The 12,281-nt window shown below is 38.3% G+C and overlaps 1 protein-coding gene across 8 annotated transcripts in view; it reads left to right on the top strand.

Annotated features, from left to right (window-relative positions):
* The window catches only part of NR3C2 (nuclear receptor subfamily 3 group C member 2), a 651,149-nt gene that overhangs the window by 200,414 nt on the left and 438,454 nt on the right, over positions 1-12,281 (top strand). For all 8 annotated transcript variants that reach the window (XR_012655961.1, XM_075066312.1, XM_032793226.2 and 5 more), the window contains exon 4: positions 7,072-7,188. Coding sequence is in view for 7 of the 8 variants with exons in the window: in XM_075066312.1 (XP_074922413.1) it covers positions 7,072-7,188 (117 nt within the window). In the remaining variant the exon portion in view is untranslated. The remainder of the gene's footprint in view (positions 1-7,071; positions 7,189-12,281) is intronic.

The following is a 12,281-nucleotide window of genomic DNA, read 5'->3' as shown; positions in this document are numbered from 1 at the left end:
TAGCCCACTCCATAGATCTAGTGGCCTCCTTCCTCCCAGGAGTGCGGAACACGCTCGCAGATCACCTGAGCAGGTCCTTCCTATCACACGAATGGTCCATCCATCCGGACATTCTCCATTCGGTTTTCTGGAGGTGGGGCTTTCCCCACATAGACCTGTTTGCATCCAGAGTGAACAGGAAATGCCGAGTGTTCTGCTCCCTACAAGGTCGCTCCCTGGGCTCCCTATCGGATGCGTTCCTGATTCCGTGGACGAGCCACCTCTGTTATGCCTTCCCACCGTTTCCTCTCATCCACTGAGTCCTACTCAAGCTCCGCAGGGACAAAGCCCACCTTATCCTGATCGCCCTAGCTTGGCCGAGGGAGCACTGGTACACCATGCTGCTCAACCTGTCTCTGTCAGACCCGATTCCCCTACCACTCTGGCCGGACCTGATCACGCAAGACTTCGGCAGGCTGCACCACCCGGATCTGCAGTCCCTTCATCTGACAGCATGGCTGCTGTCTGGTTAAGCCAGTCGGAGTTGCGTTGTTCCACCGCAGTGCAACAGGTGCTGCTCGGAAGCAGGAAGCCCTCCATGCAATTGACATACCTCGCTAAATGGAAGCGCTTCCGTCACTGGTGCGCCCAGCAGGGCCTTTCTCTGCATTCTGTATTAGTCCCCACTAACTTGGACTATTTATGGTCTCTCAAAGAGCAAGGTCTGGCGATTTCCTCTCTACGAGTGCATCTTGCAGCTATTCCCACCTTCCATCCTGGGGAAGCTGGCAGTTCCGTTTTTTCCCACCTTATAGTTTCCAGATTCCTCAAAGGCTTGGAGCGACTCTACCCCCAGGTCAAACGCCCTACCCCTACCTGGGACCTGAACCTCGTCTTAACCAGACTCATGGGGCCCCCCTTTGAGCCTTTAGCCACATGCTCGCTGCTGTACCTGTCCTGGAAGACAGCATTCCTAGTCACTGTCACCTCAGCTAGACGAGTCTCAGAACTTCGAGCATTGACTGTGGATCCTCCATATACGGTGTTCCATAAGGACAAGGTACAGCTGCGACCGCACCCGGCGTTCCTCCCTAAGGTCGTCTCCACCTTTCACGTTAATCAGGACATCTTCCTGCCAGTCTTCTTTCCAAAGCCACACTCTTCGTGACGGGAACAGCAGCTGCATACTATGGATGTCCGTAGGGCTCTCGCCTTTTACATTGAGAGGAGCAAACCTTTCCGGCGCTCACTTCAACTATTTGTAGCGGTGGCGGAACATATGAAGAGCATGGCAATTTCTTCCCAACGTATTGCATCTTGGGTGACATCCTGTATTCGGGCTTGCTATGACTTGGCTCATGTTCCGACTGGTCATCTCACTGCCCACTCTACTCGGGCTCAACCCTTATCTGCCGTGTTCTTGGCCCATGTTCCCATACAGGAAATCTGCCACGCGGCCACCTGGTCTTCCATCCACACCTTTGCATCGCACTATGCATTGGTCCAACAGTCTAGAGACGATGCGGCCTTCGACTCAGCCGTCTTACATTCCGCAACGTCTTGCTCTGATCCCTCCGCCTAGGTAAGGCGTGGCAATCACCTAATTGGAATGGATATGAGCAAGCACTCGAAGAAGAAAAGACAATTACTCACCTTTGTAACTGTTGTTCTTCGAGATGTGTTGCTCATATCCATTCTCACACCCGCCCTCCTTCCCAATGTCGGAGGTACCGGCAAGAAGGACCTGAGGAGCGGATGGGCCGCAGGGGTATATATCAGGCGCCGAGCCGCGCCACTCCAGGGGGCTGACCTCTGGCCCACTGAGTATTGCTAGGGTAAAAAAGTCTCCGACGGATACGCTGCATGACAGTTGCACACCTAATTTGGATGGATATCGGCAACATCATCTCGAAAGAACAAACATGTTAACAAGGTGAGTAACCATCTTTTTTTAATTGATATGCATCTAAACACGAGTTCTAATTACATTATATTAAAAATAACAATTTATGGGATAGGGAGATTGATGTAGAGGGTGTTTACATTCTTTTGTTGTATTATTTTCTACTTAAGTGGAGAAACTTAAAAAAGAATATCTAACAGGTGAAGGTGTTTGAAAATATTTCTAGTTTGGTTACTCCAAGTAAGAATTGGCCTAAATGGAATTTGAGAACTTAAAGATGCCTGGTCAATGGATTACTATATTCGATGCAATTTAAAAGAAAAAGCTGTTGCCTATCACAATTAGTTTGAAGCTTTTCCAAGACATAGTAATTTTCAAATATTGATATGTCTTTAACTGGAATTATACTTTTCAATAAACATGTTTAGCAACAGGAAAGCGTATCGTAGTAGTTGCAGTCTAACCAAAAGTATCCTAAATCTGACTCTTGAAAGTATTCAGATAAGAAGGAATATTCTTGTATGAAGGGGATAGTATGACAAGGCATTTAAATCAAATAAGCATTTCCACAATGTATTACAAAATAATCCATATATAATGTATCTGAAGTACATAAATGTAACCTACTCTACTAAGCTCATCAGTTGTTTGAAAGCCATAATGAAAATTTAACTTAGCAGGTGTACAATTTCATAGAACAAACTGCCTTCAGGGGAAATCTGCAGAGGGGTTCATTTTGCAGCCATCAGGACTGACTTGCCATATTAATAGCCTGCAACCCGCCTGTGAAAGGCCTAAAAATGGAATTGCAGTACTCCGTGTTTGTACAAAGTAAGGTCATCTGGTTGCAAGACGCTGAAAAAGCTGCAGTACTGAACATTCATACACACATTCCAGCAGAAAATTATCAAATTCTTTAAAAAATTATATCGAAATTTAAGTTTTTGAAATGACACCATTTTAGTATTCAGCATTACTTTAATACTTACTTTTCACTTTTATTTTAGACTTGCATTCCAATTTGCAGTTCTGTTGCATATATTTTTAAAAGTGTTATATTAATCAGTAGACAGAAAATATATTAATAGATATTAAATACATTTTTCTCTTGGTGGTCACCTAAATGACCTTTCATTATGATATCTCTCTATGTTACATAGGTTGATTTTGTCAAACATATTACATTTTAAGCAGATTTCCTTTTTAAGATTAGCCCATTATGATTTTACTTTTCAATTACTATTTTAGCAGGCTTATTTAAATATCAGTTTCAAGTCGGTTTCATTTAAGGCTGTTGATTGATTAATCGCAATTAACTCACGCAATTAACTAAAACTTGCCATTAATCATGATTAATATTTTGAATCTCACTGTTAACAGTAGAATACCAACTGACACATATTAAATATTTTTGATGTTTGTTACATTTTAATATATTGATTTCAATTACAACACAGAATACAAAGTTTATAGTGCTCACTTTATATTATTTTTATGCAAGTATTTACACTGTAAAAAAATGTAAAAGAAATAGTATTTTTCATTCATGTCATACAAGTACTGTTGAGTGTGATCTCTTTATCATGAAAGTGCAGCTTACAAATACAGATTTTTTTGTTACATAACTGAACTCAAACAAAGCAATGTAAAACTTTAGAGCCTATAGGTCCACTCAGTTCTACTTCTCGTTCAGCCACACTAAGAGAAACAAGTTTGTTACATTTACAGCAGATAATGCTACCCATTTCTTATTTACGATGTCACCTGAAAGTGAGAACAGGCATTCACATGGCACTTTTGTAGCCAGGTTTGCAAGGTATTTACATGCCAGATATGCTAACATTCATATGCCCTTCATACTTCAGCCACCATTCCAGAGGACATGCTTTCATGCTGACGATGCTCATTTGAAAAAACAAACAAACAATGCATTCATTAAATTAGCGATTGAACTCCTTGGGAAAGAACTGTATGTTTTCCCTGCTCTTGTTACCCATGATTCTGCCATGTATTCATGTTATAGCACGTGATGTTCTTAAAACGAACACTTTCTCTGCAGATTTGACAAAATGCAAAGAAAGTACCAATCTGAGATTTCTAAGATAGCTATAGCATTCAAACAGGTTAAGCATCTGAAGTGCCTTCCAAAATCTGAGAGGGACGAGGTGGTGGAATATGCTTTTCAAAAGTCTTAGAAGAGCAACACTCCAATGCAAAACTTCAGAACCTGAACCACCAGAAAGAAAATCAACCTTCTGCTGGTAGCATCTGACTCAGATGATTTAAAATGAACTGCATCAGTCCGCAGCGCTTGGATTGTTATGAAGCAGAACCCATCATCAGCATGGATGCATGTCCTCTTGAATGGTGGTTGAAGCATGAAGGGATATATAAATTGTAGCATTCTGGCACATAAATATCTTGCGACACCAGCTGCTACAGTGCCTTGTGAACACCTGTTCTCACTTTTCAGGTGACAATTGTAAACACGAAGAGGGCAGCATTATCTCCTGCAAATGTAAACAAACTTGTTTGTCTGAGTGATTGGCTGAACAAGAAGTAGGACTGAGTGGACTTGTAGGCTCTAAAGTTTTTAAATTGTTTTGTTTTTGACTGCAGTTATTTTTCCTACATAATTCTACATTTGTAAGTTTAACTTTCAAGATAAAGAGATTACGCTACAGTACTTCTATTAGCTGAATCGAAAAATACTGTTTCTTTTGATTTTTACAGTACAAATATTTGTAATAAAAATAAATATAAAGTGAGCACTGTACACTGTATTCTGTGTTGTAATTGAAATCAATATATTTGAAAATGTAGAAAATGTTCAAAAATATTTAAATAAATTGTATTCTCCTATTGTTTAACAGTGCGATTAATCATGCGATTAATTTTTTTAATTGCTTGACAGCCCTAGTTTCATTATATTATCCAACCTGCTTTTAACTTGTTTTCTTTCTTCGACACACGTTCATGAATGGACTACCCCAAAGTTCCAGTCTTTTTGTCAGAGTTGTGCTGCAGGGATCAGAGTTCTTATTAAACTTCCGGTGGCATACTTATAGGACTTTAGGTTTTTAATTTACCATTTTATTACGATTTATTTGTTGTCTTACAGCAGTGTCTAGCAGACCCAAGTGACACTGGGTCCCTGCTGTGCCAGGTGCTGAACAGATATAAAAGGTCCCTGCCTTTACATTCTAAGTAGACCAGACAGACATAGGGCGTGAGGGAAAACAAAGTCACAGAAGTCTTGCCCAAGGTCAGACAGCATATCAGTGGAATAGTTCAAAGTGCCCTGTTGAATTTTGTGCTCCTATTTTCCTTGAGAGTCCACAGGAAGTTATTCTGCCTTGTGGTGAGCATCCTGGCACTTGCCATTAGCAGCTCCCTAGGCATTTTAACCTACTTTGTACCTCCTGTTTGGAAAAAAATTTCCTGTGGCTGTATGTCTGTATCTAATTAGTGCCCCATGTCCTTGCGTTCTTTTGCCTCCAAGCTTCTTCACCTCTGCAATCCAGTTCCTACATGTTCCATTTCACTCCAAGTGCTTTTACTGACACCAATATAGAGCTCTTCCTAATGGCCTCCTTGATCTAGCTGTTTCCTTTGTCACAGTACTACAGTCAGCTCTCTTGACTCTTAGTTTTCTTCATACTTCTCTAACCACTACTTCACCACAATGCCTGAGTGGTTCCTCATCCCTTCGCCACAATCTGCTGGTGCTGTTCTTGGCCTTTTGTCTTCGCCCTCTGTACTCTTTTTGTGAACAACCTCATTCACTCCCATATTTCAGTTACCTTTTCTTCGATAACTCACAAAACTCCTCTCATTTATCCCACCCTCCCGCAGCCATCTTGTCTCTCTGACATCTTCACTGGTACCTTAAACTCAATAAAGTGAAAACTGAACTTGCCCTCTTTTCTCGCAAATGCTTCTCCTTCACAGTTCACAGCTAATGTTTTTATTGTGTCTGTTGCACAAACTGACAACATCAGTATTGTATTTGACTTTTGTCTATTCTTCTGAATCCATGCTCATGGCAAATCCTGTCATTTCTTTCTCTACACCTTCTCTGAGCTCTCCCTAGTCATGCCACAAAACCTGTTTATATATGTACAGGATATCTGTTACCCCAGCTGCTGCAAACTCATCCTCTTCTATGTGCCCAACATTGCATCATGCCCCTTCCAGTCTGAATAAAAGGATGCAACTAAAATGATCTTCTCTTACATCACTCTGACCATGTTATGCTAGCACTTTGCTGCTGTCCTCTTTCCTTCCATATCAGATTTAAGCATCTTGCGTTTATTTAAAAAAATTCTTCATACTGCCCCACCTACAATTCTGCTCTTATTTCTGCCTTTTCCCCTACTATCTACTGTTCTCCCAATCTGCAAAACTGAATATCCTTTTGTATCCTTCCCACACCCTCATCTTCATGCCTTCTTCCTTTGCTTATACTTCCTTTCTTTTATTCATTGTGAACCAAATATCTACCCTCTCTCCATTCAAATCCATCCATTGGGCTTGATTCATAACTGCATAAAATTGGAGTAATGGATTGGTGAATCAGATGCTTATTTGCAAAGCTTTCAGAAATAATCAACAATATAAGACAACTGATTAAAACAAACATACTCTGAACTGCTTAAAAAGATTGGACTCTGTTGTGATAGTTTATTTTACATCTGCCCTGTATTGTCTGTTTCTAATTTAGATTGTAAACACTTTGGGGCAGGGACAATATCTTCATTTTTTTTACAGAACAGAGCTTTGTACTTGTGGGTGTTAAATAACTTGTAATGATGATACAACTATAGAGGCTCCCAAAAGCTTCAATCCCAGTGTATCTGAGACCCATTTTTAAATAAGCAGTTTAATCCTGTTCACGGGATAGAAAAGAAATCCATCTAATGAGTGATGCAAATATTCATGCCCTCATTAAAACTGAAGGTCCAACTTCCTGTAGCAAGTTCTGTAGTGGGGTGGTTTGTGTTTTCTTTGGAAGCATGAGGGAAGGTTCTATTATAGGTCACCAAGGAAGCTAGAGAATGGGAAGAGAGATTCTGTGCATTAACGGTAAACTCAGAATAACTGCAGAATGAATGGAAAATAGAATGAATGGGAAATATTTATATATACGGTATCCAAATAACATTCTGTTTTGTTTTTGGTTCATTCAGGGCAGCACAATTACCTATGTGCAGGAAGAAATGACTGTATTATTGATAAGATTCGAAGGAAAAACTGCCCAGCTTGCCGATTACAGAAGTGTCTACAAGCTGGAATGAATTTAGGAGGTAAGCATAACATTTAGAGTTATTTATTTTAATTTTATTAGGCAAAAATATTTTTAACGTGCTTCTTTTTACATACATAGCTGCATAATCTCAAACCTTTACACTGAGAGAAATGCACAAAAGCTAATAAGCCCTACTGTCATTCTAAATCAGTTTTTGGGAGATATATATTTTATGGCTCAGAACAAGAAAAGTGGGTGTTTGCTGCTGACAGTAATTTTAGTGGAGTTTCACTAAACCTACGAGTGTGGAAGCTTCAAGAATTGTGTATGGGATTTTTTGTGGTGATGATGGGGAATGTTCTTGAGATCATTTAAAAACATTGTACATCTTAACAAAAGACAAGATCTTGCAAAGTGATACCTCTCAGCTTTAATGTTAATGTCCATTCTAGTAAAGATTGAAGTCTGCTGTAGTCTGAATATGCATTTATATTGATAGATTAATGCTGCCTAATTCATATTCAAATAACAGGACTGAAAACATTTTCTTTATAATATAATTATCACAAGCATTCTGAAAATCATGTTGTTGTCATCGTGATTATGGCAAATCCCAAAGGGACTTGGCCTCCTTGCAGATTGAGCACCACCCACATTGATCTCTGGCTAGGTCCTTAAGATGGTTTGACTGGATATTCAGTGTATGTTCATCACTGGTGATGTTATCACACTATCAAAGCTGCTGGTTCCATGTGATCACTGGATGTGTAGTGGCATTCTTTGGTATATGTGTTTCGGAATTCATTAGTCTTCTATTGCAATATATACATACAAGACAGCCACTGAAACTGAACCTGTTCTGATGGAGGTGATTGGTGGGTTCTGCTTTCAACATCCTCATTTCTGATCTTTTCCTGTCACTTGATGTGGAGCAGCTGATGTAGATGATGAGAATCGAAAACATCAATCCAGTCTTCTTCAGCCTTTCTCAGTGCCCGTGTTTCAGTTCTGTACAACAGAGATGATATAACAGTGGTACTATAGATCTGCAGCTTCACAGCAGCTTTGGTGTCACAGTGTCCCTGTAGAGGCAACTGAAGGGCCCAAAATTGCTGCCTTACTAGTGCCTGCATCTTTCGAGCATCCTCCTGCACTGTCTACGTCTGCCCAAATAGTTGACAGTTGCCAGCTACTCAATGTTCTGTCTTGACAGGTTGAGACTGAGGTGGTTGGAATCAAGAGCTGGAGGCTGCTTGATGGTAATGGCCAGAGACTTTGTTTTATCTGGATTAATAACCAGACCAGTGAGCACTGCTTCTTGTTAAACCAGATCGTCCATCAGCTGCAGTGATTCAGTGAACTGAGCCAACAAGACAATATGATCGACATATTTGAGATCTTGAAGCAGTACGGTCTTCTGCTCAGTGCAACAGCAAGAGCTGTCCCCTCAATTTTGTCCATCAACCAATCAATGCCAGTATCAAACTATGATGGTGAAAGAATGCAGCCTTGATGAATTCCTGTGGCGATAGGAAACCATGCCGTGTATCTGTTACTCAGACACAGCTTTCCATTCTATTATAGAGATCTTCTATCAATGGCATTCCTGGGAAGATAGTGTCAGGTTGCATTATCAGATCCCACAGACTTGCTCAATGCACTGAATCAAAGGCTGACAGATGTCTATAAAAAGTGGTGCACATGGCTTATTAAATTCAGCAGTGCTTTCAAATAGCTGTCTCAAGGTAAAGATCTAATTGGCATTGGAACGATCAATTCTTCAAGTAGTGTCCCTGTGTGTGTTCCATTTCAGGTGCGGATGAGCCTCTCAAACCCTTGATCAGAGATTTTTCCGCTAGGAGTGTCTGTTCAGCCCGCACATGCACCTTATGCCGCCTCCTCTGAGGAAGTGTAAGAGGTGTAACTGAATAGTAGGAAGAGGGCAACCTGTACTATTTATCTACAGAAATGGAAGAGATTCTCCCATTAGCTCTGCTCTTCTTTCTCAGAGAAATTATCTCAATTTAATTTCTCAGCATCTAATTTGAATGAAAGATAAACCCCAAAGAAAAACTAAATCAAAGCTGCCTTATGTGTTGGACTTCCAAGGGAACTTATTTTCTAACCAAATAGGTTGTATGTTTTAGACAGGGCCGACTGGAAAACTTCTTTAAATTCTAAATGGTAGTCCCCAGATATTGCTCTGGATCTCTCTTCCTAGGCTTTGTAAAGAAATTCACTCTCCTTTGTATCTCTCCTGATCTGTTGATCAGAATGAAAGAACGAAAACTCTTACTCAAACTCTTCTTCAGTAGAAGAATTTTTAAAGCACATTACATTTTATAATTTAAAAGTTAGCTACCATCTTACTTCTTTCTTCGTCTGTGTATGGAAAACTTTTTAATAGCAAACAAAATTGACAGAATAATGGAAAATCCAGGGTAAATATTCCACATTTTTCTGGAATAAATACAGTGAGTTTTATTTTGCTCATCTTTGCTCATTCTCATGTATTTTGCTGATCTTTTTTGACACCATTGCTCTTTTTTTCTGGGTTTACAGTAATATAAACTGTTGTGTGTGTATTTTGAGTATATACATTTTGCCTTTTAGTGTTCAGGCATTTTTTTAAAATGTAGTCCTTTGTTTTATGTTAAAGCGCCTGTGCCATGTTTTGGCACCTTTTACAAAAATGTATCTAAAACAGTGCTTACAAAAACCAACAGAGAAGGCTCACCCAAGTTAATATAGCTATTTTCTCATTTATTACCTTATTATATATGATGAAAATTGTATCATCATCCAGTCTCCTTTTATACTTTGATAGGTTTTGGACAAATTATTCATGAAGTCATCACATAATGATTTCTTCAGTGAGGTTATCTACTCCATGGGTCTGTCTGATTTTATGAGAAGGGACGATAATTAGTAGTTGCTACAAACGTTAAAGTACCTAAATGTTAACATAGTCCATCCCTCTCCTTCACAGAGAATCTCTCGCCCTCTCCCTGCAACAAGTATTACTGTGAACTGTTTCTGTACCCACTGTTTGGGTTGGTTTTTTTGCTTCTAATGCTGTATGTTAGACTTAATTATTGGAAGAGATTCAGATGAAGCAACTGTATTAAAAATGTTTGGCCCATTTTTAGTCTATGCTTTTTCCAAGATACTGTAATTAATTTTCAATTAATTATGGGCTAGATAGATTTAATAAGTTCTGATATTTTCTTCCTGAATGTACTATGGTGCAGGCCCAGAATACTTTTCTTCCTTGAATCCTCAGAAAGTTTGTCCCTTGCAACAACAAGAATTTGATGGTCTTAAGGCTTACTGAAATATTGTTAATATGTTTAAGATAAATAGGATTGATTGTCAATTTGCAAATTAGATGATTTACCATTCTGGCTGGGGAGACTACAAATCTTATATAAAGAATACATAGGTAAGTTAGGCCCTGAACTTATATTCACTTACATATGTGAATAATTTCATCCATGGGATTCTGTTACTCTATTAGCTCTACCTAATGAAATATTCTTAATGTATTAAAGATAATCTGAAAGAAAGATTGGGTCAGGTTATTGATAATATAAGTCTTTCACTTCTTTTTCCAGATCTAATTGATAGGGATTTAAAATGGTGGCCTGTGTGGTCTCAATTCAGTTCTTAGTGCATAGATGTTATCCTTTCCCCAAAATTATCATCCTTACATTTGACATGAATTGTCACCCTTCATAGAAGTATGATTGTAAAGTCCAGTGTACATGGAGACTGAAAAGTTTGTTTTTTTTATTCATAGAATAATATCTCCAGGTCATGGTTAAGACATGTTGAACAATCAACATGAAAAATATTTGTGCTCTGGCATTGTATTTATTCTCTAAATACTTCATTCAGGTTTAACTGAAAAAAAAGACATACAGGTATTTATTAGTGCTGGTGGGAAAATTGTAATTTATTTTCTGTGGAAAAATTCAAAAGAAAACACATTTTCAGTTTTTGGAGAAGGAGAAAAAGAAATGGAGGGAGAATTGAAACATAATTTTTTTTAAAAGTTGAAAACCAAGAAAAGTTTGTTTTCTATTTTTCATTGAAACTTTTCATTTTGGGAGAAATTTATCTGCAAACAATTCATTTTGATCAAAAAGCCTGTATATTTCCATCATATAGTATGTGAGTTGATCCCAACATGAATTTATACCTAAAGTTAGTCTGCATATCAAAGCCCGCCATTATACATGGAGTGGTCTCTCAAGGGAAGCTGTAAAAATCCCATTATGCATTTGAAACTTTAGACTTCACAAAACACTAGGCAATCTAGTTGCTGTAGGGAACAATCCTGCGTTAGCAGGGAAATGGACTAGCTAGCCCACTATATCTTTTCTATCTTTAATTTCCATAATCCCGCCTAAACGTTTCACAAGAGTTGTCTGCTTTTTCCAAGTCTTAAACTATACAATATGGAATTAATTCTGTCCATGTGTGTGCATGTGTGTCAGAGAGAGAGAATAACCTCTAATTTGAACCTTTTAATTTTTTCATTAAAAAAAACTTACTTTGGAATAGCTATGAATTAGTGGTTTCATTTGATCATGCACATTAATCTGATTTAGCATAACTATATGTTAGAATGGAAAAAGTTACAGAAACTAAATATGCAATCAGTTTTTTGCCCTTTTGTAATGTATAGTTTTAAATTTCACAAAAAGGTACCTGAACATATTACTGAATACTATTTCACGTGAATTATGAACACCTTACTTTTGCCATTTATATTTGGATTTAGTTAGGTAATTTAATTTTCAATGACTATCTTTTATTTCCAAACTGAAATGAAAAATTGATTAGAATCAGTTTATCCCTGTTTTCCAAATGCAAATTAGTCTACGTTGCAAAAGAAGAGACAAGAAGATTGCATGGTTTAAAAAATGCAACAACTTTATGTTCCATGAGAAAGTTGTAAATATTTTGTTAAATTTTAGGCTGTTTTGTTGTTTTTAACATCTACCAATTTTCAGATGCTCATTAGTTGTGCTTCACATGATATGTATATTACTTTACCTGTTTTAGCTCAGTAAACACATTCAGGTTTCACAGAAATCAAACAAGTTATGGTGTTGAATTTTAAAATCTGAGACTTTTTTTGACAAA

Source organism: Chelonoidis abingdonii, chromosome 5 (assembly GCF_003597395.2).
Source record: "Chelonoidis abingdonii isolate Lonesome George chromosome 5, CheloAbing_2.0, whole genome shotgun sequence".
NCBI classification, from domain to species: domain Eukaryota; kingdom Metazoa; phylum Chordata; order Testudines; family Testudinidae; genus Chelonoidis; species Chelonoidis abingdonii.
Note: the sequence above shows the minus strand (reverse complement) of the source record. Positions and strands in the feature narration are given on the sequence as shown.